The sequence below is a fragment of the Vombatus ursinus genome, unplaced genomic scaffold (assembly GCF_900497805.2).
Source record: "Vombatus ursinus unplaced genomic scaffold, bare-nosed wombat genome assembly UNPS02014813.1, whole genome shotgun sequence".
NCBI classification, from domain to species: Eukaryota; Metazoa; Chordata; class Mammalia; order Diprotodontia; family Vombatidae; genus Vombatus; species Vombatus ursinus.
In genome coordinates, this window is record NW_020954591.1 from 21,674,668 (window position 1) to 21,700,563 (window position 25,896).

The 25,896-nt window shown below is 39.2% G+C and overlaps 2 protein-coding genes across 2 annotated transcripts in view; both read right to left on the reverse strand.

Moving 5' to 3' along the window:
• MPHOSPH8 (M-phase phosphoprotein 8) overlaps positions 1 to 2,821 on the reverse strand; it is a 56,369-nt gene extending 53,548 nt beyond the window's left edge. Inside the window, exon 1 of the mRNA XM_027835220.1 lies at positions 2,515 to 2,821. Coding sequence (XP_027691021.1) covers positions 2,515 to 2,736 — 222 coding nt within the window. The 5' untranslated portion in view covers positions 2,737 to 2,821. The remainder of the gene's footprint in view (positions 1 to 2,514) is intronic.
• Positions 2,822 to 13,569: 10,748 nt separating this feature from the next.
• The window catches only part of PARP4 (poly(ADP-ribose) polymerase family member 4), a 98,548-nt gene continuing 86,221 nt past the window's right edge, over positions 13,570 to 25,896 (reverse strand). The window contains exons 31-36 of the mRNA XM_027877607.1: positions 23,542 to 24,267; positions 23,035 to 23,409; positions 22,833 to 22,934; positions 21,695 to 21,794; positions 19,231 to 19,363; positions 13,570 to 14,185 (exon numbers count right to left, since the gene is read on the reverse strand). Of these exons, the coding sequence (XP_027733408.1) occupies positions 13,984 to 14,185; positions 19,231 to 19,363; positions 21,695 to 21,794; positions 22,833 to 22,934; positions 23,035 to 23,409; positions 23,542 to 24,267 (1,638 nt within the window). The 3' untranslated portion in view covers positions 13,570 to 13,983. The remainder of the gene's footprint in view (positions 14,186 to 19,230; positions 19,364 to 21,694; positions 21,795 to 22,832; positions 22,935 to 23,034; positions 23,410 to 23,541; positions 24,268 to 25,896) is intronic.

Consider the following 25,896-nt stretch of genomic DNA (forward strand, 5'->3'; position numbering starts at 1 on the left):
CAGGCCTTACCAACAGATTGGATATGGAAAGTAAGAGAAAGTGAAAGGCAGTTGACACTGGAGTTCAGCAGAGAGACTGGGGCAGGCTAGGTAGATAAGTAGGTGAGAATCATTACCATTTCCTGACCCTTTCCCATCTCCTTTGTCCATGCTATCCCTTGTACCTGGAATGCTCTCCCACATCTCTGCCTGCTGAAACACTTTCCTTATTTCAGGAGCTAACTTCGTGAAGTTAAGAGTGACACTTCTTCCACGAATCTTTCCTTGCTCCTCATCTTACAACAAACATTTATTAAGCACCTGTTTGTCTTGCCTCTGACTCTGTGCTCATTCTAATTCCTCGCTTTACAATACAACTACTGGTTATGTTTTTCTAGTCCAGCTAAATGCCCACAAGGACTCTTCCTTTCAGTAACTTCATAACAGTTAATTGTTTGTACCATTTTGACATCTCTTTGTTGCTTTGTAAAAGGTGAGCAGTACCAACTCAAGAGGACAACTCTTTTGAAGTATGCATCTTTTGTAGCACACATCACAGTTTCCCCAAAAGGCACATCACAGTTTCCCCAAAAGGCACATCACATCACAGTACATGGTAGATGGTCAACATATGGTTGATGGTTAAAAGAAGAGTAAGAATAAATTGTATTAAAATGGAAACCATGAATTTATTTTGTATTAGGTCTCTTACTAAATGGTTCATTAAATAAGATCTATTCTTGGACAGGGCATAGTATACTTCTTTAAGCCTTTTAAAGCAGTACATAGATGTGACCTACTATTATTACTACAATAAACAGAGGCCTGACTGATCAGGTTATGTGCTGTAGTGATGAGGTTGAGAATTATAAAGACCTAGATTCGTCTTCCCTCTGATATGTATTAGCCATGTTACCACGGGCATGCTGCAACCTTTACAAGCCTGTTTACACATCTATAAAATGGGAGTGATAATTACAACCTACACTTACCTCACTAGGTTGTAGCGAGACAGATTAGGTCAGAATTAAGATTTTTACTATATTCTACTTTGTTAATCTTCTCAAGGCTTTAGGCATTTGTGTGTATGTAGCAACAGAATTAATTATATTAATGTAGAGTGAATTCCCTATATTTTCTATAATACAGATCAATATTATCAGCAAAAACTTATTATGTAGCTCCTAAATTCAAGGTACTATATTATACATGCACAGAGAATATGAAAAGGTTTAAAACAGTTCACTGAAACCAAGGAAATCAAGAAAGAGCCACACAAGGCAGCATATAATAGAATTAAATGAGTGTTTAGAAAAATCCTATAAGAATTGGAGGGGGAGGGAAGAGATGATCACTGTTGGCTGGGGCTATTCTATCACTTATAACTAAAGATTAAGATTCTGTTCTTCCTTTTTAATAATAATTCATTCATACAGTCTTTTGCTTTACACCTTCAACCCTCTGTGACTTCTTCAAAATGTTTACCAAGGCCCCAATCCATTTCATCCTATAGGCAAGTTTACCGTCATCATCTTCCACTCCTCTCATCAAATACTATTAATTAAATCTTCCTATACTCAGAAACATTAACATTAAGCCAAAGTCCTCATCCAGTTCTTAAATATTTCACATCTTAACTGTACTAACCCCTGAACCCACCAACACCACCACGAAACCCTTTATTTGTATTCCTATTTCCAATCTATTCCATTCAGCAAGTGAAAAGGTCTTCAAGCCTTATTAAAATATCACCTCTCCCACCCAACCTGCCAAAGCTCCAGCGGCTTCTCACCGCCACTCTTTATTACACCTTTCCCCACCACGTACCAATGCACCCTTTACAATTGTATCTCTCCGCTGCAAAGCCCACTCCCATTTCACTGGCTCACTGCTGAACCCTCGACTGTCAGCCAGCATTTCGTTAAGTGCCTACTATGCACCGGGCACTGTACTACGGACTGGATACAGGCACTCCCCTACCCCCCAAAAAACGGAATAGTTCCAGCTCTCAAGGAGCTCACAGTCGAATGCCCCACGCCAGAAATGACCTCGGCCTCTGCTGGACACTCACCTCTGACTAGAGACTAAGCCCACTGAGAAGCCGATCGGCGCTATCCCAGCTCCGGCCACTCTAGTGATTCCCCCGCTTCCACGCCCCCAAAGCCTTGACAAGCTGTGTCAACGGCCAGCTCCTGCAAAGTGGGCTTCTTGGGCTGAGAGGGCGGACAGAGATGGGCGTCGACAGGTCGCGGGAAGCTCCCAGCGGAGACAGGGGGTGAAAGGCGGCCGGGCTGAATGGATCCTCCCAGGCCTGAGCCGGGGGGAGCGCCGCCCTCACCCCGGGGAGTCTGGGCCCCAGCGGAGGGTCTAGGCCCAGCAGCTGCCATTCCCGCCCCCTACCCACTCCCTGCGTAGCCACGGGGTTTGGAGGCAAGCACCAGCTCCTTTCCTCGGGGCCTTCAAAGGGCGGGAGCTTAGCGCGAGTGGCCCACCGCTTCGGGGAGGGCGAGTCCGCGGCACGGGTCCCGCACTCACCGCCTCGGTCTTCACGTCCAGGATCTTCTCCACCTCGAACACATCCTCTTCGTCTTCCTCGCTCTCCCCCACAGCCTCGGCCGCCCGCATGACGTCGTCCTTCTCCAGGCCTCCCGCTTCTTCCCCTACTCCGCCCGACGCGTCCTCGCTACAGCTATCCGAGCCCGAAGCCGCGGCAGCGGTACTGACAGCGCCCCCGCCCGCGCCAGTAGCCGCCGCCATGATGTAGGGATTTCAAACCGACAGAGCAAAAGTGGCTGCGACACACGCCTCTCTGGGGGTATCTCGCGGGGCAGCGGCCGTCACCAATTGGCTTTGACGGCAGAGCCACGACATGGCGACCGGGCACCAATGGGAGCGACTCTGCCGCCCAGGAGGAAGGGCGACTCTCTGGAACCAATCAGCGTGCACGCTGGCGGAAGCGGGGGCGGGTCTGACTGTGACCCTCCGGGGGAAGGCGGAGTCACGAGGACCACGTGGGGAAAGCGGGAGGGGTAGATGGCTGACTGGGCGGAGGAGAAAAAGGAGAAGAGTGGGGCTAATCAGCTAGAGAGAGGAGGCCGAGCCTGGAGCCCTTTTAAGAGGAGAGGAAGACGTGAGGCTTTCTCTAAGGAAGTGACTGGGGAGCTTTTCAATGAATGGGTCGTTTTGGGGGTAAAACAGCTGAGTGTGCACTCGAGTCTGTTGTGAAGTTTGAGTGGGCCCTGCTGGGGTCCCCGGAGATCAAGAGGAGGCGGGGCTAACTGGAGGGGCGGGCCTAGGGCGCTGTCGTCACAGTTGGGCGGGGCTGGAGGGCTATGGGGCGGGGCTAACTCTTAGCCCGTCTTAGAAGGCCGTTAGGATTGAGGGGCGTGGCCTCCCTAATCAGGGCCATGGACGTCATGTTCCTCCTTCCCGGCCTGCCTTCTGTATGGCCAGTTCCTCCCCACCCCCACTCTTGTCTAGTCTCTCTGGAGCTGCGGTCCCCTATCTATATTAGCGCTTCTCTGTGGATCATACCCAGGAAACGTAAACTGTTTCATCTTCTATTCAGATTCCAAAGTCATCCTTCTTAGACACTCTAGACGTCTTGTCCACTTCGAGTCCCTTGATACCTACACCTTCCCCTAAATTCTTAAACGCAATAAGGTTACCCGAGAAGCACGACCCCCTTGCCTGTTGCAGAGAACGTAACCAGGGCCAAAAGGAGAGCCAGGGAACGAGAACAGGAATAGCTTTGGGTGAATCACTGCAGTTTATATTCATTTCCCACAAGTGTAAATAATTATTAAGATAAATCATTAAAATGGTGATATTGTCCAGAGGTCATCAATAGTGAGGGAGGGGTGGTTGGGAAGAGGTGGTTTTTTTTTATGACCTAAACTTTGCTAAACCTTTTTAAAAATGGTAGTAATGTTTTAATTGAGAATTGGCAGAGTGATAGGAGCTAGAATATTAGATTCAATAAATATTTATTGCGTGCCTACGAAGTATATGTAGTGTTTTTTCCTCACTGAACCAGTTCAAATAACTAAGTTTGGTCAGTCAATAAGCATTTTATTAAGTGCCTGCTATGTGCCAGTCACTAGTTATATATGTCAGATTCTTTCCGGTGTCTTTCCCTTCATGGACTTGGAGAGAGATTGAAATGACAAGTCTTCTCATTTGAAGATGGAATCCAGAAGAGCCCAGATCTCTGTTCTCTCTAGCTCTAACCAACTCTGCCTACCCCCTATAAAGGTGCAGAACATTGAGTAATCAATCTCCTCCAGTGAGAGGAGAGTTCCATACAATTGACCATTTGAACCAAGGGTTAGACGAGGTGCACAGGGATCTCACTGACTTCTGACTCCAGAACTAGCATGCTTTCCACCGCTCCAAATTACAGTCTAGGAGAGAAAATCGAATGTAATCCACAATTCAAAAGCTATTTGCATAAGATTCTCTTCATTGGTGTAATTTGATTACTCAATGCTCCAGGTCGGAGTGAGAGAGCCATTGTGGTGACAAGAGCTTGAGGGAGAAAAGATAGCTTCATCTTGTGGATTCTGGCTTCCTGAAAGAAGATATATGGTTCCAGAGTCTCTTCAAGTCCCTGAAAGAATATTAAGACTCTGGGAAGAAGTTGACATGTAGATAAACCAGCACCTCAATAATGTCCCTATACCCATCTTGCTACAGTAGACACTTAGGGGAATTTCCTTGAATAAGATGAGACTCTCTTGATTGAGCTGAAATATCTTAAACTCAGTAAAAGAACTTTACTCTGTGTATTCTCTAATGTGTTTTTAACTGTATAACTTCTCTGGTTTCTGTTTGATATTGGTTTGGATAAATAGGTTGATTTGCCACTGCCTACATGTATTATTTGTAAAACTAGAATTTGGTGAGAAGGGTGCCAAGCTTTGGAAATATAGCTTGAGGCACTCCTTCCCCGTAGCAATCAGGAGCTCAGGCTGAACCTAAAAATTAATCCGTCTACACTTATTTAGAAGGGCAGATATAATTCCACCCTAGTACCCTTTCTCTGAGGAGAGCAGAGTGGCCAAGCTCTTGCTTCCACTCCTGGCGAGAATCAAACTATCCCTCTGAGAAGGCTGGGTGGAGGTGACTTCACTGAGTGAATTGTATCTAGAGAGACCCGTGTGGATACACAAAACGTGCATGGGAAACAAACACAACACCTCCCTACAAAATGGAATAAATGTACAAGGCACAGAGAGTCCTAGGACAGAGTCATTCCAGCTTGTTAGGACCTGCCAGACCTAGGCACTGCTAGCATAGCCTTTGAGAACTCCATGTCTTCTGAAACCCTGGAGTAGAACTTTAATAGAAGCAGTATAGAATAAATGCTTGAATATCATCCTTAGTTGTATGAAAAGAACTTCCAGGGGGCAGCTAGGTGGCGCAGTGGATAGAGCTCCGGCCTTGGAGTCAGGAGGACCTGAGTTCAAATCTGACCTCAGACACTTGACAAATTGTGTGACCTTGGTCGAGTCACTTAACCCCAACTGCCTTACTAAGAAAAGCAAAAAACAAAAACAAAACAAAAAAAAAAAAAACTTCCAGGACGTTAATAATAATAGCATGTATAAAGTGCTTTAAAGTTTGCAAAGCATTTTACAAGTTGTCTCATTTAAGATACTAGTTTCTTGATACCCTTAAAGGCATAAATAAATTCCAAAAAATTATCAGAAACTCTTTAAAAAGTTTTTAGGAGAAAGTGTTCAAAGAAATGAACAAAAGAGGTCCAATGCAGTGAAAGAAATATTGTTAATTAGAAGAAGGGGGGTAGTTAAGGCAAAGCAAAAAGCAGAGCAAAAATATATTCAATAGTAACAGCAGAAATGAAGCTAGATCTCAAGATACAACAAAATGGATAATGGACTATATAAAGGGGTATTGTAGCTCTGGCCACTTCCCTATTAGCCATCTTAGAGATTTAAGACACCTAAACATAGAAATACTAAAGAAAAGTCATTGAGTAAATATTAACTTAATATTAATTAAATAGTTCACTGCATCTACCTCATGCCTTAGTCAAGAAACTGTCTCAGTAGAATTAAAGAGTTAAATCAGATTTGGGAGTAGAAGCAACGGGGAGAGCCTTGCTTCCCCACCAGTCACTGCCAGAAAGTAAGGGCAATTGGCTATAAAAATTCAAGTGATGGGACTTTTCCTATACAAAAAGGAAAGCTGAGAAGACATCTTCATGAGGTGCTACCCCATTCCCCCATATTGTGTTGGATGCAGACTTGGAGATTTAAGGCATCCCTTACTTTATCCCTGTAGGTCAGCTATAACGAATATCCTCTATTATTTTGTTTGAATGCATAAGTTTTGTTTATGGGCTCTCTCTCCTCTTTCTTCCCTAGCATTGAAACTAATTTGCCAAAGAAATACTCTTTTGGAGAGCTATCACCAAAAGTACAAATTCAAACGGATAGGAGAATATGACCAATTCACTTTATTTTGAAAATCCTATTAACATAGAGAAAGAGAACTAATTCATAGATATACTGAAGGAATTCAAGGAGGAAATTAAATTAGCCAAAATATCGTGACATGAAATTAAGAAGGAGCTGAGTATACCTAAGAAATTTCAGGTTAAGCTGTTAATGAGATTCAAGTTGGAAATGTCCATAAAAATATAAACACAACATTTACTTTAATGAAAATCAGAATTATTTCATAATGCTACAGAATTTCAGGGAGGTTTCTCAGTGGCTATCTAGTTCAACTGGTACCTGAAAAACAAAAACAAACAAACAAAAAGCTCTACAATATATTTGACAACATTTGCTCAAAGTTCTCAAGTGAGAAGAAACCCATGATGTCCCAAGGTAGCTCGTTCCACTTTTGGATGGTTTTGATAGGAGGTTTTCTTTTCTTTTTTTTTTTTTAATTCTGATATCAAGCTGAGATTTGTCTTATTTGCAACTTCTACCCCATTGCTTCTGATTCTGAATCCTGGGGCCAAGCAGAACAGGTCTAATTTTTCTTCCACATGAAATCTTTAGATATTTTAAGACAATTAAAAAAGACAATTTTAAGAAAATTAAAAATAAGTATATATGTGTATGTATGTATATATGTGTATATTATATATATATGTAATATATATATATATATTGCATACCATGTGCCAGGGGCTGTGCTAAGCACTTTATGAATACTATCTTATTTAATCCTCACAACAGTCCTGGAAGGGAGGTCCTGTTATTATCTCCATTCTATAGTTGAGGAAACTGAAGCAGATAGATCAAATGGCTTGCCCAGAGTCACATGGCTAACAGTCTGAGGGTGAATTTGAACTCAGATCTTCTTGACTCTAGGCCCAGGCTATCTCCAGGCTAAATTAATCCACATTTCCTTCAACTGATCCACATTTAGCTCGAATTCAGTCACCTTGATTGCCTTCCTTTAGACAATCTCCAGCTCATCAATGCTTTTACTAAACTATGGTACCCAGAAAAGCCAGAGCAAGAGAAGACAAAGAACCTATAGTCTTCCAGGTGACAGTGAACAAAGACATGTAGGTCCAGAGCAGCAAGAACAAAGGGCACCCTTCAGAAAGCCCCCTAGCCTTCATGAATTGTTGGGGACAGTTAGGTGGCACAATAGATAGAGCTCCAGCCTTAGAGTCACGAGGACCTGAGTTCAAATCCAGCCTCAGACACTTGACACAGACCAGCTGTGTGACCCTACCAAGTCACTTAACCCCGATTGCCTCATCAAAAAGAAAAGAAAGAAAGAAGGAAAAAGCCCCCTAGCACTCAGAAAGCCCCAGAATGGAGATTTTTGGAAGTGCTTCTGTGACTAATGCAATCAAAGCTCAGACTAAGACAGTCTATGGTTCTGGTATCCCTAACACTCTGTCCAGAGAGCCCAAGAGGGCAATGAAGAGAGCCAGCACTCTGAACTTCAAAGATGAAAGAGGTCCAAAGCCTAAAAAGTAGAGATCAGTTCAGGAAATCAGGGGACCAAGGGTAAGACCAAACTAGACCAACCACCCCACCCCAAAGCAGGTAGAGAGACCTGGCCCTGGCACAAAGCCACAATTCAGGAATTAAAGCTAGAAAGGTGAGTAAATCAAAGAAAACATCAACTAATCTAAAAAAAGTATTGCAAATCTAAGGATTCTTGAAAAAGACCTGCAACCAGAGGCTCAAAAGAAAAAAAGGGACTATTCACAAGGACTACATGAATACTTAAAAGAAATGAAGCAAGAGGGTAGAAAAAAATTAAAAGCACTTGAGGAAAGAATTGGAAAGAGAATAAATATCTTAGAAGAGAAAGTGGTAAATGAGTAGTGGACTTCCTGAAAACTACGATAGACTAAACAGAAATTATTGACTCCATGAAACAGTAAGAAATATTGGAACAAAAATCAAAAGATTGAAAAAAATGGAAGAAAATGTAAGATATCTGATATGTGCATTATATAGATTACACACACACACACACACACACACACACACACACACACACATATATGTATATATAAACAATTGACCTAGAAGACAAGTCAAAAAGAGAATTTAAGAATGACTGGACTCCCTGAAATCTATGAACCCCACAAAAAAAATCCTGCACATTATATTTCAAGAAACAGGAAATGAAAACTACCCAGATGTACCAGAAGTAAAGATAGAAAGAATCTATCAATCACCTCCTGAAAGAAACCCCCAAAGGAAAAGTCCCAGGAATGTTACAGCCAAAATCCAAAGCTCCCAAGCAAAGATAAAATACTGTTAAGCATACAGAAAGAAGCAGTTCAAATACCAAGGGACCACAGTCATTATCACATGAGACCTGGAAGGTTCTACCATAAACAAGAGGCGATCTTATTCCAAAAGATAAAAGAGAATAACTTTACCCTGCAAAGCTGAGTATAATGCTACAAGGGGAGAAGATGGATCTTAAATGGAATAGAGGACTTCTAAGCATTCTTGAGGAAAAGAACACAGCTGAATAAAACTTTGAAATATAAACACAAAGTCAAGAGAAACCTAGGAAGATAAATTTATTTGATCAACTGGAAGGAAGTATATGATGATGTCGTGCTAACAATTTAATGGAGGATGAAAAAACAAGGGTTCCTTCAGAACCTCAATGTGTTCAAAGGGTATTGAAGGAGTTAAATGAGAAAAAACAGAGATGGGGAATTGGGGGTCTGGAGGTTGGGTTATTTTTGTTCTGAACTAAATCAATTTGGTTTGTTGGTTTGAAGAGAGGAAAGAGAAGGGAGGATAAAAGGAAAACATAAGTGGAGAAAGGATAAAGAACGAAGTGAGACAGAACTTGCTTTTTCTTATAATTGGATTCTGTGGAAAGAGTATAAAAATGTAGAGGAAGGGCTGGGGGGATCAGATGAACCTCATCTTAATGTCAGTGCCTTCTTCTTGAAATTATCCCTCATTTGTCTGTACATATCTTATTTTTATATTCTCTCCGGTTAGAATGTGAGCTCCTTCAGAGCAGGTACTATTGTTTTTTTGTTGTTTTTTGCCTTTTTTTGTATCCCCTGCATTTAGTACAGTGCCTGACATGTAGTAGGCACTTAATAAATGCTTGTTGGGAAAAATGATTATTTCTTTCTTGTATTAATACCTAATTATTGAATCAGGACCAAGGATTTTTCCCCTTTTCTACTTACTCATCCAGAAATCAACCAGGATAGAAAGTCTCTCTCAAAGATTTACCTAAACTAAAGATCTAAATAAAAACCAGTAAAAGAAATTCTAAGTTTAGGTTAATGGATGGATTCCTGCTCATTGTGTTTACCCAGATAGATCTGAGAAAATGTGGATTCTCCCATTTGCCAGACAGGTGATATGGAAATTGTTGTCTCTTTGACCAAGATGTGGGTGGTCCAACTCACATACCAAAAAGCCCCTCATTTTAATACAGCCTACCTCCCATTAAATTTTCATTCTCTCATTACTTATTGACCAATTCAAGTTGATTTTCACCTTCAGGTGCACCCCTTTTCCAAAAATATAAATAGCAAAGTTTCAACAAGTTTGGTCTCTTGGCTATCAAGAAGACAATGAACCTGTTTTTGTTGACTGCCTTCTAGATGTAGTCAATAAAACTGATTTAAATTACCCAAAAACTCTATCTCTTGGAACTTTTTAAACATCACACTGACTTGACCATCTGAGATGTACAAAGGAGAATTGAACCCACATACACGTACAGTTGGGTGTAAAAATACATCAAACTCAACAACAACAAAAAAAAATTGAGGGTGAAATGGAAGGAAAAGGAGGAAGGAAAACACCAGAGAGGGAACAGCTGCAAGCAAAACAAATGTCCTGCTCCTGAAAGGAAATGAAAAAGAAAAAAAAAAAGAATCTAAGAGGGTGCCCATTAATTCGGGAATGGCTGAACAAATTGTGGTATATGAATGAAATGGAATATTATTGCACTGTAGGAAATGACAAAATATGATTTCAAAGAATCCTAGGTAGTATGAACTGATTGACAGTGGAGTAGAGGCAAACCAATTTACACTGTAAAGACATTGTAAAGAAAAATAACTCTAAGAGACTTAATAACTCTGATCAACATAATGAGCAACAATGTCCAGACAGCCTATGATGAAGCACGTTACCAGCCTTTTCACAGGTGATAAACCAAGGTGCAGAAAGAAATGCCCATTTTAGGGCAAGGCTATGGTATACATTCATTTTGCTTGACTATTGTTAGACAGGTAAACACACTAACTACACCATTTCTTAGGGAGGAGACACAGGAGGGCTTCTAGCACCCCTCTCACTAGCAGGTTCATTTTTGATCCGATCAAACAGGAAGACAGGAATGGAGTCGTAAGGGGTTAGATAAGCTTACTTTATTCTAGTCTAGTCTTCTCAAAGGGAGTTTGCTGATAATGGGAGCTCCAACTCCCACAGCATTCCCTAATAACTCTTCTGGCAGGGGCCAGCATGAAGTGGGGGGCAATAACCCCTTCGACATGATGGGGTCAATCGAGACCAGCACAACTTGTGAACTGTCCTACAGGGATTTGCCCTTAAGGCAAACACACAGATTACCCCACCCAAGCCTTGATGGGGCTGATTGAGGCATGCACAGCATTCAACCTGCACATTCACCACTATGGGGGTCCCCAGTCACTGACCAGTGCCCACTTGCTTTATAGGGCAACAAAGAAGGCATATTGCCATCAATAGCCTCACAATTTTATATTACTTCATCCCTATATCTACTGACTGTGCAGTAGTAACTGTCTTCAACTATGATCGTGAGAACTCATCTAACACCTGGAAAGTAGAGCTTGCTATGGCTATGGATCATGGAAAGAAAGCTCTAAGAAAGAATAACAAAAAAATCTACTTTACACATGCTAAAATTCACCTTACTTTTATTTTATTTTATTGTAAAATTTTCTTCTTTTAAAGTAAGCCCTCCCTATCTTAGCCAGACTGGAAACTGCTTTAAAAGATCAGTTTTCTGGGTTTTTTTTAATTTCCAAATGATTTTTAACCTAGAATGCATTTATTTAAAAGCAGCAACTTTTGATGTTAAAAGTCTTTAAATCCCCATCAGCAAATATCTTCTAGAGTTAGTTCTTAGCACTAAAATTCTATTTATTTTAAAGACTGGCTCTCCCAGGCTGGAATTGAAGGGACTACTTGTGGGTCAGTCCACAGGAACTTTGACCGACTTCATTTCAGAGCTGGCCTAATTTGCCCTTTCTTAGGCAACCTGTGGTCATCAGGCTTCCAGGAGGCTCACCATATTCATGATCAGCTTAATGCAGACAGCCAATCAGCACAGTCAATTTCAGTTTAGAATTCCAGAGCTCAAGATCTGCTAGCCAGAGCCTTCCAGGTAGCTGGGATTACAGCTGCGCATCATTATCACTGGTTGCTTGTTACATACATATTTTTTTTCTTCTTGATTTTTAAATTGAGTTGGGAGGGTTGGAGAGGAGAGGGGGCAGTGATGCAGTGAGAGAGCATGCCACGAGTCACTCACCTTCTCTGAGAGAGAGCCACTGAAACAATTTTTAAATTACACAGAAGAAAGTTCCGAAGGAAGCATAGAAATGCAATTATACCTTTGAAAGTAAAATGTGGAATTTATCATAGACTTTTTTTTTTTTAAAACAAGGAACATAAAATGAAGATTCATGGTTTCATGTAGAATCCTTTTTGTTTTTTCCTGCATATGTGGAAATGCTTTTTAAAAGAGTGTTTAGTGTTTAAGTGCAGAATTTTAAAAATTAAAAAGATGGAAGACAACCACCAAGAAGAAGATGGTCCCAAGTCCTGACCTAGTTTGCCAGAAGACATTGAGGGAAACTGTGCAGGGTCAAGGTGAAATGTCAGTTGCTTTATGTTGTTATGAGGTTTAAGTATCAACCTCCCAGGGGCACATAATTATGCATATAATTTACTGAATCCTTTTAAGGGTTGCTCTCAATAGGAGTGTGTGTCTTTTAGAATTTCTTTTTTTGTGTAGGAAATATTGATTCATATTCTACATTGAGTACTATTCTGTTCCCCACTTTTTGGGAAAACCAGGAACTAAAGTCTTAAGTAATTTTCTCCTAGGGCATCATGGAAGGGTGTTAGGGAGTTGAAAAATGTGAGAAAAGGGAGTCCAGTCTCCTTGGAGGTCTGGCTCCCCGACACCGAACCCTTTGATAGGGGCCCCTTGGAGGAGAGAGAGAGTAGGTTCACTGCCAGCCACAGGTCTTTCTTGTTAGATAGGCCTCTCTAATGTAGCCCAAGATCACACCAGTTTTCCTGGCTGTCAGTTACATGGTAACTCATTCGTTGACTTTGTAGTACACACAACCCTCTCTCTATATTTTCAGACAAACTGCTGACCGTAAATTGTAAATGTGATTTCATTGGTATGGGGAAAACCCAGGAAGGAAGTTCCCTCTGCCAATGCCTATTAGCACTTGTTCTACAAATGACAGTCCCAGAGAGATGCGGCATTGAGAAGTTAAGTGATGTGCCCAAGGTCACACCTCCCTGACATGTCAGAGGCAGGACTCAAACTCGGGTCATCCTGATTGACTCTGAAACACGTTCTTTATCCATTACGCCAAAGCCAGATCAACAAAAGCAAATTGCATACATGACTACAGTGATATGAAAGAAGAAAACAAGGCCAAAGGCAGTGGAACCTATTAGTGGACATAAAAAAAGCATATTAAAATTTTTTTTCTTTGTTAATTTATTTAGTTCTACCCTGTTAAATGCTAAAGGCTTATGAAAACATTAATTTTTGTTTCATCATGTGTGTGTTTATTTGATTATTTGTTTTTGTTGAGAGTTGTGGATTTTTTTTTTTTTTATTTTTTGCACGTAAGGCATTCTCTATAGAAGACCGGGGTTGAACTCCTAATTCTGCCACTTGCTGGGACAAGTCACTCACCTTCTCTGAGCCTCAGCTTTCTTCTCTGTAAAATGGAAGTGATAATACTTGTAGTATTTACTATATCATAACTCAATAACTCCCTGTCACTGAGTGACAAATTAAGTCGTGGGAAAGTACTGAAGAATCCTGAAGGCTTAGATTATTTCAAATGTCAAGTTTATTATATTCATTGAATTTGTGCACATAGGATGAATATTTTTATTTTCTGGTTCCTAGTCCTAAATATGATATACTCAATATTCCTTTTCTAACTCAGAAAACAATGATTTCCTTTAGATGAACTTAATAACAATATGAAATGTTTATGTGTTAAGATTAAGCATTTAAGTACTCAAAACAAAGAATTAATCACATCAAAATATCAAAGTTAAACACTAAATTTTCTATATCATAATTATTCTTTTTTATACTGCAACAGATAACATTTGCTTATTATGAAGTAGCTTGTTTTATCTGATTTTCAAATGCCTGACTTATAAGCTGAATAGAATCATAATTTAGTAACTTTTTATTCAAAGTAAAGACTTTACATACTCAAACAGAAAAAACCTTCAAATACAATTTGAAGCTTTAGCCTTGACTGCAATTAAGTGCTTTGTGAAGAGGAGATCTGGTACTTATTGGCTGAATTCCCAACAGCTGCTTAGTGGCAGAGTCCCAGTCTTTGCCCAACTCAAGCCGAGAGCAAAGAGAAGGATATTGTGCTTCGGTTCTTCTTACCCATTCCACTGCTTTCTTTACTGAATCAAAACTCCAGTACCTGTCACAGGATCTAAGAATAAATAGGACTATTAAACCTCAAAATATGGCTATATAAGAAACCAGGCTTGTGGCCTCGCATTTCATATTAGAAGAAATCTTATCATAAATGAAAACATTAGGAATACCACTTTTACATTTAATGAAAACAACTAATTGAGACAACCAAATACTTTGGCCTATCTTTTGTATCCCTTCAGAATAACAATGACACTTACACATTAAGTCCTTGTCCCTGTCATAATCCTTATTCCCACATCTATACTACTGCCCAGAATATCCTTTCAAGGTCTTTCCATTTCCCTGCATCCTACTATCTTTCAAGGCCAAACTGAAATAACACCTCTATTAATCCTTTCCAGACTGTTCCAACCCATATTGACTTCTTCCTTTACTTGAATTTTACTTGTAACCAGTATAACCAGTTAGCACTTAATTAAAGATGGTTGATTAGAGAGGAAGTATGGCTATTGGTAAAGAGCTACATCCGAAGTCAGGAAGAGCTAAATTCAAATCCAGCCTCTGAGAATTACTAGCTATGTGACTATGGGCAAACACTTAATCTCTCTGGGTATCAGACAGCAGTACCATCTCATAAAGCAGTTATGAGAAGTGGATGCCAAATGCTTCACAAACTTTAAAGTGCTATGGAAATATATTATCATTATTAACCATTTCATCTATGTTAGTTCTACCTCCCAATTTACCTGCAAATTAATAGAGCCAGCTAGGTTTTGTAAGCACTGGGTCTGGAGTCAGGAGGACCTGAGTTCAAATCCTGCGTCAGACACTTATTAGCTATGTGACCCTGGGTAAGTCACTTCATCTCTGCCTGCCTCAGTTCCCTCATCTGTAAAATAAGGATAATAATAGCACCTACTTCCCAGGATTGTTGTGAGAATAAAATGACATAATATTTATAAAACATTTTACAGACCTTCAAACCCTATAAAAATGCTAGCTGTTATTATTAAGGGCAAGTGTCAAAGCTTACACAGACTTTTGTATTTCTGATAGCTAGGCACATATTAGACATTACTAAGTACTTGCTAATTAAGACTGATGATTTGAAAAGTAGAAAACATTTTCCTAAAAACAGTGCTTCAAAACTCTAACACCACACTTTAAAAGCTCACCTTGATTTTAGTTGCTTAAAACAATAAAAAGAGATCTGTGAAGAATGCCAAGGATTTCCTTCAAGAGTAGGTTTTGAAATAAAATTATATTCAAAGTTCTACTTTGCTTTGGGCAAGGTTTAGGGGTCCTAAGTAATTTAGGAATGTCAAACTTTACACTCTATACTTTATATATATATATAATGTATTACACACATATATTTTACTATTATTGCTTTTGTAGCGCTAAACTTCTCAGCCTTCACAAAGTCCTACTCAATGTCTCACTGTGGTATGGAGTTGAGCCCAAAGTTCTTGAAATTTATGCCAGCAGAGCAAAGCTATTATGCTGGAAAGGTTTGGTGAATGGTCCAAGAACAAATTCTCTGCTCTGAAGACTAACCTAGCTAAGAATGGAGAGGCTTATCATATCCTGTAAGATGGCCATAGAGTGACCACATTCTTTGGCAACCCATAAAATAGGAACATTTCAAAACTTTAATTGATCTGAGATTTCATTGATAGAGTATTCCCTCCAAGATTCAGGTTACAAGGAAGAATTGATAGCCAGATAAGTAAGGAGATAGAGAGCACCTAGCTGCCTTTCATGAATTCAAGTCACCTGACTCAGATGAACTCTATCCTTGGGTCCTAAAAGAACTGGCAGATGGGATTGCTGAGCCACTGTTGGAATATTTGAAAGAACACAGAAAGCAGGAGATTGCTAACCACAAGATTAGAAAATGGCAAATATCCTGATTTTCAAAAAAGGGAAGCCAACAGTCTACAAACTCTAGACCAGCAAGTTTGACATCTATTCCTGGGAAAATTCTAGAATGATGTTTGAAGAAATTGTTGGTGAACATTTTCAGAAAGGAGCTTACAGACCTACAGTCACACCAGACTGATAGCATTTCCTTTTCTGACAGGATTACTATACTAGTAGACAAGGGAGATGCTATGGGTATAGTCTACTAGACTTTACAGTGATTTTGATAAAAAGTATCTCATACGATTTTTGTGGAGAAGAGGAGACTAGATGATAATGCAGATAGAATAAGAACTGCTCACATGGCCTGACTCAAAGGGTAGTTAGTGGTTTCCAGTGGAGTACCTTGCTGTATTTAGCCTACGCTGTTTAACATTTCTATCAACGATTTGGCATAGATAAAGGCAGAGATGGTGTGCTCATCACATTTGCAGATGACACGAAGCTGGGAAGAAGAGTTAATAGTGGATGACATAAGCAGGTTACAAAAGGATCTTAATGGGCTAGACTGGAGTATTGTGCCAAATCTATCCGATGATGAAATTCAACAGGGATAAATGTAAAGTCCAGCTCTCAGGAACAAAAAATCAGCTCCACAGATATAAAATGGAGATATAAAATTAGACATAGCAGGAATAACAATTACAGAACACTTCCTTCCCCTGCCCCCAAACCTGGATCATTGTTGTTGTTTGTTCTTCAGTTGTGACCAATTTTTCGTGACTTCATTTGGGGTTTTCTTGGCAAAGATAGTGGGGTGGTTTGCCATTTCTTTCTCCAGCTCATTTTAGAGATGAGGAAACTTGAGGTAGAGTAGTGATTTGCCCAGGGTCACACAGCTAGTAAGTGTCTGAGGCCATATTTCAACTCAGGAGCTTGAGTCTTCCTGACTCTAGACCTGGCACTCTATCCACTGAGGCACTTAGCTGCCCCAACCTGGAGCATCCTCTCCCACAAATAAACACAGAGTCCAGAGGTGGAGAGAGTGGATACAGACTTGAAATACAACAGTATTAAGGCACATGTGACTAAGACAATTCAGAACTCAGGAAGTGCAGGGCCTAATGCTCCTTCTCTTTCCAGGCCTCCTGAAGGTCACTTAGGGTATGGTGCAGGGTGACGGAGGAGGCTGGGCAGGCTCCACTCAGGGCACAGAACTTAGCTGGACAGTAATCTCAGTGGGGATTGCTCCTCTAGGATATTGCATCTCCATTGGATGAGTCAATGTGCTAAACACCCTGGCTCACTTTTTGATAGGCAGCTCGCATTTCTACCACCCCCAGCCTCAGGTTTGCCTGGGTGCCCCTGTGCTCTGTAGCTAGAGTGCTGCCTTTGTGGGAGATCCCTAGCAGAGGACTGGCTGAAGCCTTTCAAGTTCTGTTCCTTCAGGGCCTTAACTCTTCAGTTTGCTCTCATCTCCCACCAGAAAGGAGGGATAGGGACTGCTTCTCCTGTTTGGCAAATCTTTCTGTTTCAGAGCTCAGTTATTTTGGTGACGGACTTTGCCCTACATAAAGATAACCTACATGTGCATATCCCAAATTCCTGGATCTATGCAAATGAATGACGGGGAATGGTTCCTTAGGCTTTTTTGGTTCTGGATTCATTGTCAATTCCAGTCTTTTCACATGCAATTGACCACTTCTGGTTCCCCAAAAATTGTAAAATGTTTTATCTGCACTTGAAAGGGCCTCAATCATCCATTTCACCATCTCTATTTTTGCCACTTAAGACTTCAAACTTTGCTGAAATCTAAAAAGCACACACCCCTAAATAATGATTTATGTTTTGTAATTTTCTAGACATAGTCTTAGACATAGGAATGTACCTCTATATAATGTTAGAAGAATAGCTAATATTTCTATATTGCTTTAATATTGCTTTTGCAAAGTATTTTACAGACATCATCACATTTGACTCTCACCATAACCCTTTAAAGGGTTACATGACTTACTCATGGTCCTAAAGCATAGTGAATATCAGAGACAGGATTTTAACACAGATCCCTGCTTACCTCAAGTCCCCTTTAAACTACACCATGCTGCTTGCAAAGTCAATTAATAAGACTATAAGAAAAATGTTTCACCTACTTAAGAAAAACTGATTCCAAGGACTGTACAAGTACTCATTTACATAGTACATGAAATCGGGCAATAGGATGTGCCAATTCCCAATCATTTATTGAAACACATTTCCAAAAGATCTCTACTTGCCAATGTTTATTGACTTAACCATTCTTATTACATCTGCTCCATGTCCTTGAAAGCAATATACCTGATTATTTTAAAATATTACATAATTCAGATTGGCTTTTCCTCAATCAAAATATTTTTTTATTGAGCACTTCCTATTCATTCAGAGAGGACAAAAAGGATGTGAACTAAAAAAAGGTCACTGGTTTTGGCAATTAGGAAGTCAATGGTACCTTTTGACAAAGCAGTTTCTGTAAAGTGGTGATAATAGAAGCCAGATTATAAGGGGGTTGAGGAATGAATTAGGAGGTAAGGAAATAGATATATCAAATGGAGGCAACTCAAGAAGCTTTACAGTGACAGCAGGGAGGGAGAAAGGAAGATGGCTATTTGGGGTGCAAGGTTGTTGTTTTTTTTAAGCTTGTGATTAGTGCTGTACTAAATTATACAAGCTAGACTGAAGCAATTTGTTACTTATTTTAATACTGTCTTATGATGAGAGGTTGGGAAAATAGTAAAGATAGAGGGTCTAGAAGCAGAGGGATGGAGACATAACCATTCACTGAAAAGCTTCTCTAGTGGAAGAACTGTAATACCATGGATTTAGAATTGGAAAGTCTATTTGAGATCAGCTAGTCCAGAGGTGTCAGGAGAAGGAAAGGATGGGGACAACTGTACCTTGACCAGTAGTATTGCCTCTCCCAACCATCAATTTGGTGACTAACAGTCACAATACATATCTTTCAGGGGCAAGATGATAAATCTCTATCGGAGACTTTTATATGCTTAAGATTGCAGGAAGGTTTCTGAAAGCTTTATTTAATCCATATTTAAATATAAAATTGAGTTGCTTCTTGAGGGTAGGGATTGTTTCATTCTTTATATTTGTATTTCTAGCAACTAGTGGGTTCCTGGCTCATAGCAGGTAGTTAGTAAGTGCTTGTTGGTCGACTGATTGCTCAATGCTGACTATAAAGCATACCCGTAAGCAGCTGAGTCATCTAATTTCATCAGTGACTTGACGGCTATCCCTTCTAGCTCCAGGTTAGCTCGAATGAGCTGTAGCACCAGAAATGTGGCAACCAGCTGTAATACATCTTCTTTTCCTTTGGAACCTAAAAGAAAAGTCCTAGCAGTCATTTGCAATTGCGAATAATAATACCACTAAAAATATGAAGATATAATAGTAGATTATGAAATAATATGCAGAACAACACTCTGAAGAAACAGAACACATTTAATTTAATGTCCTTAATATTAAATAAGAATAATATACAAAAGGGACACTCACTATGCTACATCACTACAAAGGCAGCTAAGCTTGGGTTGGTTCTGCCAAACTCCAAAGACTTTGATTACAGGCCTGGTGATGGGTTTTTTGTTGGTTGTAGAGAGCCAGTTTGGTTAAGTTCAGGGAGTCTCGTCACCCAAAAGGTGGCCACCAGGTGATGATGCTTTTTTGGCCATAGCAACTCACAAAACTGAATATTAAGGAGGAATAGTTTCAATCTGCTTTTGTACAAGAAGTTCCCATAACTGATTAAATCACAGGTCATTTGGAGTAAACTAGAAAGCTTGAGACCATATATGTATGGTGAAGGGGCAGAGCTTTGAGTAATCATTCTTTCTGTTAATGAAGAAAGTCTTATTCAAACACCTAGGCTTGAGCCCAAGATTACATGTTCAAAAGTGGTACTTGAAGTTTTTGTAGCTTAAAGTAAAGAAGTCTTCATTTTAAATCTAAACAAAACTTAGGTAGAACTCTTTTAGTAAAATCTTTAAAAATTATTTTCTAAAATGCTTACTTAACACATTTTTCACTTTATTTTTCTTGCTTTTTTGCAGCATGTTTAATATAGAAATGTTATGCATGATTTCACATATGTAATTGATACATTGCTTGCTTGCTAATGAAAGCTTTAAGTTTTACCTGCTATCAGCTTTTCCATCTCTTATAATCTTCACTGAAAATTACAAAAGAGGCCAGTCTAGCCATGATACCTTATGACTGAAGGTAGTGCAAAACTAACTTACAGTCCCTTGAATCCCTGAGGCTCGTCTCCAGGAAACAACCTTGAACTCAACTCAGCCCTTTACTTATTGCTAACACACTCGTGTGTTCATCAAGGTTTCTAGACTTAGAGTCAAGCAAAACAAACCCACAACACATTGGCAATCTGACATTTAAAGCACTTTCATTCAATCTGGCTGCAGCCTATCTTTACAGGTTTATTCCCCTTCACTCACTCCACTCACTCCAAACTAGACCATTGCTGTACTTAGGACTTAACATTTTGGCTCTCATCTCTGTACCACAGGCTGCCTCCCTGCCTAGAATGCAGCCTCCTTTTTTGCCTTTGCCTCCTAAGATGCTATCTTCTTTTCAAGGTTTGGCTCAAGGGTCATATTTTATTTTATTTTTTTTTAAAGGCAATTGGGGTTAAGTGACTTTCCCAGGGTCACACAGAGGGTCATATTTTGAATGAAGCCTTTCCTAATGTTATTGTTCCCACAAATGTTAATGCTTTTTCTTCTCAAGTGATCTCTGTGTCCATGTTGTACCCCACTTCCAAGAGATTTGAGGACAGGGATTATTTCATTTTTGTATTGCCATCATCTAACAACATGCTTTGCACACAAGAGCATATTGACCAATCACATATAGAGGCATAAATTCAGATATCACTTTGGGCTACTACTTCTCAGCATTTCTCCCTAAGAAATAGTGAAATTAAGCCAAAGTCCATATTTAGCCTGGAGATGAGTGGTTTGCAAATCTGCCTTTATTAGCATTCTTTTGATCACAGGACCATAAATTTGGAGTTGGAAAGGACATCAGAGATCATCTAGTACTACTGCTTCATTTTACAACTGAGAGAACTGAAGCCTAGAGAGATGAAGGAATTGCTCAAGGTCACCCAGGCAGTAGCAACAGAGAAGAGTTTAAACCCAGATCCTCTTAACTCCAAATCTAGCCCTCTTTTCACTATGCCACACTCCCTCTCCCCAAATGAGGACTTCAAGTTCAAGAGACAAAATTTTGAAACTGTATTAATATCTTCCACCTAGCAATACAATCAGGATATTAACAGTGTTAATTGGGACAGCTTGGTGATGCAGTGGATAGAGCTCTGGCCTTGAAGTCAGGAGGACCTGAGTTCAAATGTGGTCTCAGACACTTGACACTAGCTGAGCAAGTGACTGGGCAAATCACTTAGCCCCCAATGCCTCACCAAAAAAACAAAAAAACAAACAAACAAAACAAAAAAACAAAAAAAACAATGTTAATCCTTTGACTAATCTCAAAGTATTTAACCATTTAAAGGTTTTAAAGGTAAGCACACAAATACATCTATTCTGAATGCAGAACACCAAAAAAATTCCTTTGTAGTTAATATAAATATAATCATTCTATTTGATGAATACTAGAAAGGAACTGAGTTTACCTAGGGATTGGATGCCTTTTTGCACAAGAAAGATGTTTAAATTATTCACATTCAGATTTAAAATCAGTCCAAGTTCAAGGTTAAGTTTCCAAAAGCCCTCCTGCAAAATTAAGGGGAAAAATAAAGAATGACAATTAGAATTTCATCTTGTAATGAAAAAAAGTGATGAATCTTTCATATTTTAATTCAATCAAGATTTTTAGAATTTGTATTCCTATAGTGTTAAAATGCATAGTGGAGTCCAATAAATCTTACTAATGAAAATATGATACCACATTGTAATTTTTTGAATACCACAAAAGTTAAACTCCTGATAGCATTTATAAATAAGAAGGTAGATCATCAGTAAAGTTGATTTTTTAAAAAATGAATCTGGACTATAAATGTTCTTAGACATATCAACATGTTCAACTTTAATGTCTAAGTATCCATGTTATGTAAATTATTGGAAGCCTCTACATGGCCTATATGGAACTTTGGGCATCCTGATCTCTATCCAAAGGGACGGATTCTTGGTGATTCAGAATATCAAAAAAAGTATTAAGATAGGCAGAGACACAGGTAAAAGGGGGGATATTTACGTAGGCCTGATCTTTAGAATGTTACTGGTGTGGTCAATCACTTATTATCAGTGTTTCCAATACAATTAACAATTATAGCTAATGAGTTAGGTCTTATTACCAGTATAGGAGTTCAATGTATAAAATGTTCATTCATCCTATGATAGGATGAGTTTGTGACTGTTATTACATTTGGAAACATATCTATATTCTAAAGAGATTATGCATGGAAAAACATATATATTATATACATATATGCACATGTATGTGCACACAACATATAGGTTTTTATATATATATTTAAGGTTACACATAACAAAGGCTATAGTTCATACTGAAAACTGAAAAAAAATCCTGAATACCATATATATATTAAAAAACATACATTTGAAGTTTTTGTCCCTCTTAAAAGCCTATTTAGAAACAGCCTAGAGTTTCAGAAAATATGCCTTATTCCGTGGCCTTTGCACTGATCCTAATTTTTCCTTAAGAGGAAGAGCAATGTTCAGTAGCAGAGTGTGCTAATCAGCTGGGACAGCAGTTACTAGCAAAGAAAGATGTAGAGGAAAGACAGATACCTCACTCTGAAGCCTAAAAACTTGAGTCCAAAACACCAAATTCTCTTTAATACCACTCAACCAACTTTCTCTGTGGGTCATATCAGTCTGGTGTTTTTGTGTCTGAAAGGCAAAGATAAAGTCAGTAAAAAGTTTCTTTCATGTTAATGATTATATAGATCTTATCCAACTTTAGTTATGTTTCCAAAACATGTTGTCTTACCTCAGCAATTGATGGAGTAGCATTCTGTACTTTGCAACACCTCACTGCAAATGAAAAACCTGAAGACTCTGCTTCTGATCTAGTATCACTGGATGCAGAAGATGTCCACTCATGGGACCATAACAGTTGTTCATCATTTTCCTCTCCAAAAACATGTCCATGACTTGATGCAAGCCCTTGTATTTTCTTCCCAAATAATGATGAGCTTCCATAATCAACATCTGGAGGGGAGGCAGACCTTTCCTGAACTTTTAAAAATGATTCACTCAATCCCCTAGATTTTCGAATCTTAGGTGAGTCTAACTGAGACCTAGAAAGAAACTGGGCAGAACGAAAAAGAAGAGGAGGAGGAGGAGGAGGAGGAGGAGGAGGAAGAGAAGGAGAAGAAGGACAAGGAGGAGGAGGAGGAAGAGAAGAAGAAAGACAAGGAGGAGGAGGAGGAAGAGAAGAAGAAAGACAAGGAGGAGGAGGAGGAGGAGGAGGAGGAGGAAGAGAAGGAGGAGAAGGACGAGGAGGAGGAGGAGGAGGAAGAGAAGGAAGAGAAGGACGAGGAGGAGGAGGAGGAGGAGGAGGAAGAGAAGAGTATGAAAATGGAGCAGGAGGTGGACGTGCAAGAATAGGACAAGATAAAGGAGGGACGAAAATGTTCCCTGAACCCTGGAGTAGAGGAGGAGGAAAAGGAGAGTTTGCAGGAAGAAAACTAGAAGTAGTGAAGGTACCACAAGGAGAGCCAAAGCCTGAAAAAGGATGGGAAAAGGAGGAACTGGAAAGGGACTGGAAACTAACCAGAGAAAGAGGAGGGGAAGGAGGAGGAATTGAAGAGCAAAGAGTGAAAGGGTTTGTACCCTCCCAATCCAGTTTTTGTTTATTAAATAAAAATGTCACATCTGAATCTTTCTTAGTTAGATCTAATGCCTTGGCATGGTCATACTGGTCAGAAGCAAGAAGGAGATTTTCTGCTGATGTTTTTGGTAATGCATCATGGGAAGGAAATGGAGCAGAACAGATTCCCTCCATAGCCAAATCCAATTCTAAGTCCTCAGCTATGTGTGAGAATAGTCCAATCTTTTTTTCTGGACTGCCATGGAAGTGAAGCGATGCTGAATATTTCTTCACAGGAGAAGTAATGTCTGAAAAAGTAGCATTCCCTGAACCTAACTTAAAATCAGCTGGATCTTCATTGGGAGTTGTAAAATGTTTCAGCTTCTTTTTTTTGATACATTTTCGCTTAACCTGTGATATTTCATGAAGAAGAGGGAAAAACAGAAAAAAAATACAGAATTTCAGTCTTTCAAGCAGTTGAACAACTTTGTCCCCTACCAAGGAAAGAACATTTGAGAGAGGTGATTTCCAAAGTAACCTAAATTAAGACAACAGAAAGCAAAAACACAAGGTACATAAGTTATAATTTAATTCTTCTAACATGAATGAGACACTAAGGGTTTCCTAAAGATTTTTAAACTGTTATTGCTATACTCCAGTTACTCTTCGGATTTTTTCCCAGTTTCCTGTTTTTCCTTCTAATTTTGGCTGCATTGGTTTTATTTGTGCAAACCCTTTTTAATTCCATGTAATCAAAATTGTCTATTTTATCTCTTATTATCCTCTCTGTCTCTAGTTTGGTCTCTTATCCACAGATCTGACAGGTATTTTTTTCCATGCTCCCCTAATTTTTTTATATCACTCTTTATGTCTGAATCGTGTACCTATATCTTATCTTGTTATATGGTGAGAGATGTTGGTCTATGCTTAGTTTCTGCCAGACTCTTTTCCAATTTTTCCAGTAGTTTTTGTTGAATACTGAGTTCATGTCCCAATAGCTTGGATCTTTGGGTTTATCAAACACTAGGTTACTATGGTCATATTTCTGTATATTGTGTACCTAATCTATTCCACTGATCAACACTCTATCTCTTACCCAGTACCAGACTATTCTGATGATTACTGCTTTGTAGTATAGTTTGAGATCTGGTAGTGCTAAGCAGCCTTCTTACGCTTTTTTTTTTTTTTTAACATTGATTCCTTTGATATTCTTGACTTTATGTTCCTCCACATGAATTAAGTTACTTTTTTTTTCTAGTTCTATAAAATAATTCTTTGGTAGTTTGATATTCTATTAGTATGACAGTGAATTTGGGAATTTTAGGGAAATTGAATTAGGAATTAGGGAAATAAAAAATTAATTTAGGGAAATTAATTTAGGGACTATTGTCATTTTTATTACATTAGTTCTATCTACTTATGAGCAATCAATATTTCTCCAGTTATTTAGATTTGTCTTTATTTGTGTGAAGTGTTCTGTGATTGTGTTCATATAGTTCCTATGATGTCTTGGCAAGTAGACTCCCAAATATTTCACACTGTCTGCAATTATTTTAAGTGGAATTTTTCTTTCTATCACTTCCTGCTGGGTTTTGTAGATAATATATAGAAATGCTGATGATTTGTATGGATTTATTTTATATGTTGAAACTTTGCTAAAATTGTTAATTGTTTCAACTAGCTTTTAGTTGATTCTCTAGGGTTCTCCAAGTAGACCATCATATCTTCTCCAAGAGTGATAGTTTTGTTTCCTCAATGCCTATTCTTATTCCTTTAATTTCCTTTTTCTTGCCTTATTGCCAGAGCTAGCATCTCTAGTACAATATGGAATAATAATGGTGATAATAATAATGGTGACATCCTTGCTTCACCCCTGATCTTACTGAATAGGCTTCTAGTTTATTCCCATTATAGATAATGCTTGCTCTTGGTTTTAGATAGATACTATTTATCATTTTGAGAAAAGCCATTTATTTCTATGCTTTCTGGTGTTTTTAATAGGAATGGGTGTTGTATTTTGTCAAAAGCTTTTTCAACATC